Source organism: Mus caroli, unplaced genomic scaffold (genome assembly GCF_978045245.1).
Source record: "Mus caroli unplaced genomic scaffold, Mus_caroli_1 scaffold_2, whole genome shotgun sequence".
NCBI lineage: Eukaryota > Metazoa > Chordata > Mammalia > Rodentia > Muridae > Mus > Mus caroli.
Genome location: NW_028227257.1, coordinates 20,964,847 through 20,971,957, shown reverse-complemented (window position 1 = coordinate 20,971,957; position 7,111 = coordinate 20,964,847). Strand labels below are relative to the sequence as shown.

The following is a 7,111-nucleotide window of genomic DNA, read 5'->3' as shown; positions in this document are numbered from 1 at the left end:
CATCCCGCTTCCTGTAAGAAAAGCACTGTATGGCAAAGCAAGGAGAAGCTTAAGTACTTGGGACCTCCTTGTCAAAGAAGGCATCCGTGACCATCTTAAGGTGTGGAGGGGCACAAGAGGTCACTACAAAGGTACTAGGTCCCTCTGATACATATGTCAGGTGGGCAAAAGAATTCCTCCAGGAAAGGGGGTCCGTGAAGGGGATGGAAACCCTTGTCTGGAGGAAGCTCTGGGGTGAAGAGTCTCTTCTGTCCAAAGCCTTTTGGGAAGATGAGGTGCCTGCATTTACACTCTTTGCTTCTGTCAAGTGCCTGAGGGTGACCAGATTTCAACATGCTGGGGAGAAGGATTTTGGTCATGGTTTAGCAGGAGGTGGGGGTTTTGCAGTGGGCATGTGAAGGAAGGGATAGTGGCGGAGTGATGAAGACCACTCTGTCTGTTGTACGAAGGTCCCCAACCTGGGATAAAGACCTCTTCCAGAGACTGTGAGAGTGCTTGAGGAGAAGGGGGGTGACTAGGGGTAGCCCATCTTGTCCTGGCAGCTCCTACTTGCTGGTCAAAGCCCTCAGGCCGCCCTACTTGTGCACTGACCTGAGCTAATCTAAAAAATACCGCAGGGGAGGTAGAGACTGGGGTTCCCAGTGAGAAAGAGTCTCCAGAGGGGGAGAAAAGGATCGGGAGTTTGTCATTTCTGTCAGCTTTCTTAGGCCCAATGACAACAATGCTTCTCCTTCATCTAGGCTGGGACTGCTGCTGGTCCCATCCCGTGGTTTGCTGCTTAGGAGTTTGAGAGAGAACCCAGCTGGGGACGTAGACAGGGACCCACAGAAAGCAGCCACAGCTGACCCATGCCTCATGGAGACTACAAAGGGGCTCACGCCAGCACGTACGCAAGGCAACTCCATTCAGAAGCACCAGCCCCGCAATGTGGTCTGCGCAGCAAACCACACATGGAATACGCACTGTTACCAAAGCTCCCGCTCAGAGTTCACACAGCGCCAATCCACAGCTGTATCTAATGCGATGTCTTTGTCTCTGGATCTCTTTCGTCTTCGTGCCCGCGCGCACTCGCACGACACTCAACAGAAACATCCAAGCTCTCGCAGTCCGGGGCGCCTGGCCGAGCGTACCCATGTTTCTGAGCTCTGGTCCGCAAGGCTGTCAGCTCGCCTTTCGTCAATCCTGACCTTCTCAGATAAGCATTTGCTTATGGAGGGGGCGAGGGGGCGAGGGGGCGAGGGGGCGTCCTCAGAATCCCTCCGAGAGAGAGAGAGAGAGAGAGAGAGAGAGAGAGAGAGAGAGAGAGACAGAGACAGAGACAGACAGAGACAGACAGAGACAGACAGAGACAGAGACAGAGACAGAGAGACAGAGACAGAGAGACAGAGACAGAGAGAGACAGAGACAGAGCCCAAAGGCTGGCCTTTCCCCTCCACTCTGCGCGCATCTCCAGAGCAGTTGATGGTGAGGCACCAGCTCCTACCACGGCACCCCTGGACGGCAGAAACAGCTCAGATGGTCCAACCCAGGGCTGACCTTCTTCAAAAGTAATCCAAGACAGTCACTTCTGTCATCAGGATGGACTTGCAGAACAAGTGATAGATGGCAGAGACACAAACAGACGACCGATCGGCCGGCCTAGCTCAACTAGAGACTCTCACCTGGCTGTCCTGTTGGTTATCCGGACCGTTAGCCAGAGGATCCGGGGCCCGCACAGCTCCGGGACTCTGGAAGATAGTTCCGAGGGTGGGGACCTTCGAGAAACAGCCCACACTGAACTCCTCCCTCCTTGTGGCGGCAGCAAGGTGGGACGGGCCAGGACGTCTGCTTAGCACCTCCTCCAGAAATGCAGCACTTGGGGGGCCCCCACCCTTTCGCGCGCTCCTTCCCACCGACCTCCCAAGGGTGCACCTCTCCAGCTTCTGTCGCACTTCCGAAACCTTCTGTGCTCTCTTTCCCTGGTCCCGACCCCCCACCTCATGCCCCCTGGTCTGGACAGCATCTCCCCCTCGCCGCCCTCCGCCCACGCACCGCCTGACTCCGAGGGGTGCGAGCGCATTGGGCTGCGCCCGCGTGGGGGCGCCGCGCCAGCCTCGCGTAGCTGTTCTGACGCTGCCGTCGCCGCCGCCCTCCGCAGCCCAGCCGGCACCCGCACCAGCTCTGCAGTGCACTCGTCGTCTCTCGGGCCGGTCCCACCAAGAGCCAGACTGTCGTGACGGGGCCAGCCTCGAACGTTAGGCGCGAGGGTCATGAGCCAGAGCGCCCTGGGGCGCCGCGCCGAGACCCAGCGGAGATAGCGGTCCTCGCTGCCTTGACGCGCGCCCGCCGCGTCCCCAGACCCTTCTGTCCTTTTCTCCCGCCCCGCCGCCGCCATGGCCACCCTCCTCCGCAGCAAGCTGACCAATGTGGCCACCTCCGTGTCCAACAAGTCCCAGGCCAAGGTGAGCGGCATGTTTGCCAGGATGGGGTTTCAGGCGGCCACCGATGAGGAAGCGGTGGGCTTCGCGCACTGCGACGATCTCGACTTTGAGCATCGCCAGGGCCTGCAGATGGACATCCTGAAATCGGAAGGCGAGCCCTGCGGAGACGAGGGCGCAGAAGCTCCCGTCGAGGGAGACATTCATTATCAGCGCGGCGGCGCTCCTCTGCCACCCTCGGGCTCCAAGGACCAGGCCGTGGGAGCTGGTGGCGAGTTCGGGGGTCACGACAAACCCAAGATCACGGCGTGGGAAGCGGGCTGGAACGTGACAAATGCCATTCAGGTGAGCGCGGGATCCCCAAATCTGCTTGCCATCACCCCCACCTGAGCTGTCCTTGCCAGGCTCTGCCCCCACACGAACCCCACAGAGGTCTAGGTTTCAATGCCGCCTTCTCCCAGGACTGGATAATTTATCTCCCCTTCTCTGACCTTCCTAGCCACAGGGATCTACGCCCCCAGGCGGTGTTCTGCTCAGATCCACTCTCTTACTGTTCCTGCTACGGGACAGCCTGGCTGAGGTTTGGGGTGGGGGCGGGGGCGGGGGAGGGTCACAAATCCAAAGACCCTACAAAAGCTGGAGACTTGGGGAAGGGCAGGGGTCGGGGTGGGGGAAGAATGAAGAAGAGAGAAAACCTGGATCTGAAGCGTTAGCCTTGAGCTCCAGAATGGAGTCCCAGCTGCATTTTCGGAGGACAGGGAGAAAGCTGAGCTAGGGAGTCTCCTCCTCGTGACACATACAGAAGTCGTGCACGCGGACAGGGCTAGACACGCTCCCCTTCCTCACTAACAAACAGGCATGTGACATGCATCTCTTTATAGTTCGCAGGGTTACCCTAAATGTACTTGACTATACCACAAGACACTGCAATAGCAGCAATACCTTTACACAGCAAGTGCCTCTGCATTAGCTTAATCTTAACTCGTGTGCACACACACACAAACGCACACGCACACACTCAAGCAGACAGCACCCACTTGGCTGCTGCAGCTCTGTTGGAGATATACAGATACAGGTACATAGGAAGGTCTATGGTAGAGGGACTCCGAGGTACGAAGCTGCGCAGACTAGCTCCTCTTGCCGGAAATCCCGGCTGCACCGCAGAAATCTGAGCGCCTCCTCCACAGCAGGCCAAGCTGCTCCAGAGACTGAGAAGGGTCCTAGGCCTTCAAACCTGTAACCTCTAATCCCTAGGCCGCCACCTATAACCTCTAATCCCAACCCCTATCCCAGTCCCGTTCCCATCAGGAACAGGGCACTTCTCCGCTGAAGGATTTGGAATTCACAAAACGACCCCGGAGGCTGGCAGGGGTTGGTGGGTTCCAACTTCTGGGAGGGAAGAGGCCTCGTTTCTGGGCACCCTGGGGCTCTGTGTCTTGGCTCCCTAGCATCTCTGGAGTGTTGAATCGTTAAGACAGAAAACGTAGGTTTCTTTGGAGTGGAAGGCAACTGCTGAGTTTCTTTGGAACATGAACTCAGCAGGATACCAAGGAGTCTGATCCCGTGACACTTCCAACTCCAGGTGCTGCTGAGATAGTCTTGGCAGAATACAGGACAGGGTTGGCATCCGAAAGGCCTTTGCTGTTGTGGGGTGCTTCTCTTTGGGCCTTTCAAGGTTCTGTTCTGTAGCTTGGAGAAAGGCGGGGGCGGTAGGCTGGAGTTTGGCAGGCCTCTGGAAATCCTATATTCCGTTAGCTTTTCTTCCCTATGTAAATTAGAAACCATATTGCGCAGCTTTGGCCCTCCCCTCTCCTCAGTTTCTAGAGACCTGCTGGTTTAGGCTTCCTGCAGTGTAGGGCTTGTGGGCTGGAAGGCTCTCTATTCTGATCCCCTCTGCAGATCCCATTTAATACCCAGCTTAGGGTTTCCCAACCCCAGTCCTATCCTATGGGGTTCTTATTTCCAAACCTATATCTACACCTCATCTCCGTTCCCCAAGATCATGTGTCTACTACCCAAAAACGTCTGCATATTTTCTTCCTTTGTGGCTTTCTTCCGTTTTCAGCAGGTTCCTCTCTACCCGATCTCGACTCCTCTGGTTTGACTCTTAGACCTTCGTGTTTTTCTCGTTAATGAGCACCTAATTTCAGTCCACCTTAAATCCAGTGTCCAGTTCTCCAGACCTTTGCAAAGCACCCTTCTGGGTCCACACTTCTTCTATCCCCTGTTGTTCATCCCCTCTTCTGGTTGTATCCCCAGGAACCATCTGTGAGGATCTCTACATTCCTCTCTTCCCTCAGCCTCCTCCATCCTCCCCAGGCACCGGGCTTCTTTCTAACTTAACACTCAGATTCTCCATTAGGGCCTCTTTCACGAGGATTCACCCCCATTCTCTCGTCCTATGGCTTAGGCACAAGTCTATCTCCATCTAGCGCCCCCTAGCGATAGTTTTGGGCTATACCCCAGGGTCCCTTTTCAAGAGGATCAGCTGAGCTCCTGGATCTGGTTGCCTCTTTGCACCACAGGGCATGTTCGTGCTGGGCCTACCCTACGCCATCCTCCACGGCGGCTACCTGGGGTTGTTCCTCATCATCTTCGCCGCAGTGGTGTGCTGCTACACCGGCAAGATCCTCATCGCGTGCCTGTACGAGGAGAACGAAGACGGGGAGGTGGTGCGCGTGCGGGACTCGTATGTGGCCATAGCTAACGCGTGCTGCGCTCCTCGATTCCCCACGCTGGGCGGCCGCGTGGTCAATGTGGCGCAGATCATCGAGCTGGTGATGACGTGTATCTTGTACGTCGTGGTGAGCGGCAACCTCATGTACAACAGTTTCCCGGGGCTGCCTGTGTCGCAGAAGTCCTGGTCTATCATAGCCACGGCGGTGCTGCTGCCCTGCGCCTTCCTGAAAAATCTCAAGGCCGTGTCCAAGTTCAGTCTGCTGTGCACGCTGGCCCACTTCGTCATCAACATCCTGGTTATCGCTTACTGTCTCTCTCGCGCGCGTGACTGGGCCTGGGAGAAGGTGAAGTTCTACATCGACGTCAAGAAGTTTCCTATCTCCATTGGCATCATCGTGTTCAGCTACACGTCGCAGATCTTCCTGCCCTCTCTCGAAGGCAACATGCAGCAGCCCAGCGAATTCCACTGCATGATGAACTGGACACACATCGCCGCCTGCGTGCTCAAGGGTCTCTTCGCGCTCGTCGCCTACCTCACCTGGGCCGACGAAACCAAGGAAGTCATCACGGATAACCTGCCCGGCTCCATCCGCGCCGTGGTCAACCTCTTCCTGGTGGCCAAGGCGCTGCTGTCCTATCCATTGCCCTTCTTCGCGGCCGTCGAAGTGCTGGAGAAGTCTCTCTTCCAGGAAGGCAGTCGCGCCTTCTTCCCCGCCTGCTATGGAGGCGACGGTCGCCTTAAGTCCTGGGGGCTGACGCTGCGCTGCGCGCTGGTGGTCTTCACACTGCTCATGGCCATCTACGTGCCACACTTCGCGCTGCTCATGGGCCTCACGGGCAGCCTCACAGGCGCCGGCCTCTGCTTCCTGCTGCCCAGCCTCTTCCACTTGCGCCTTCTCTGGCGCAAGCTGCTGTGGCACCAGGTCTTCTTCGATGTGGCCATCTTCGTCATCGGCGGCATCTGCAGCGTGTCCGGCTTCGTGCATTCACTCGAGGGTCTCATCGAGGCCTACCGAACCAACGCAGAGGACTAGGGGGTGGGGACCCTGCCCCCAGCTCCCTCCCCGCCCACCCCAACTCCCCGTCATCCCCGCCCCCACCCCCACTCCCAGCCCCCTGCGTCGTTGCGCTAGGGAGGCCGAGCTTTAAACACCTCCGGTTCCTAGTTGCTGATTATTCGGGGACCGGGTGGGGGAGGGAGGGGATAGACATCCAAGGTCCACTGCGTCTGCGTTTCTGTCGTCCTTTCTATTCCACATCGCCCTGATTGGGGGGAGGGAGAGGAGCGTAATTAGTGAAGGGTATTTTCTGTCCTTCCTGGAACACCCCACCACCACCACCAAATTTTGGCTCCAGTCAACGACGGGGGTGGGAAGGGAGGGAAAGTTCGCAGGCTTGGAAACTTGACCTTGAGGGTGGGGTGGGGCCATTTCACAGCCATTCAGTGCTTGGAATCTACAGCGTCCAGCCATTTCCAGCAAGAGCGCTCCCCATGCCCTGGACATTTCAACCTTGCGGCCTGAAAGGTTAACCGGGAAATTCATTTCGGGCGGGCGACTTCACTCTGGAGAAGCCGCGGCAGGGGCCCCGTTTGCCTGCCGGTTTTCAGGAACCCAAACTCATCTTGTGCAATGTATCCGGTCGTGGAACTGTATACTGTGCGTGTGGTGTGCTCGTGGTGAATAAGATGAAATGTATATCAGAAAAAAAATCTATCTCTAATTTAGAGTGCGGTGCATAATAATTATATCCGCAAATAAAGAAGAAACAAAGGCGTCTCTGGCCTTCTGTTCACGGCTGCCCAGCACAGTGGTAAGTGGGAGGCAGGTGATGGAGGACATCAGATTTTGACAAGGGAGACAGGACGAAGGCAAGGAGCAACTGTGGTTAAAGGGTCCTGGGAGAAATAATTTGGTTCGCTCTGGGATGTTAGGATGCAAGAGCTAACGCCCCGGAGGATGCATAGCAAATGTGGTGAGTTCTTTCTGCTTCCAACCCTAAAGCGGGAGGGGTGC

The 7,111-nt window shown here is 56.8% G+C and overlaps 1 protein-coding gene across 1 annotated transcript; it reads left to right on the top strand.

Annotated features, from left to right (window-relative positions):
• Window positions 1–2,144: 2,144 nt before the first annotated feature.
• On the top strand, window positions 2,145–6,866 carry Slc32a1 (solute carrier family 32 member 1). Its single transcript, XM_021156185.2, has 2 exons — window positions 2,145–2,762; window positions 4,943–6,866. Exons 1-2 carry the CDS (start codon window positions 2,373–2,375, stop codon window positions 6,128–6,130), a joined length of 1,578 nt encoding a protein of 525 aa, XP_021011844.1. The 5' UTR covers window positions 2,145–2,372; the 3' UTR covers window positions 6,131–6,866.
• The last annotated feature ends 245 nt before the right edge of the window (window positions 6,867–7,111 follow it).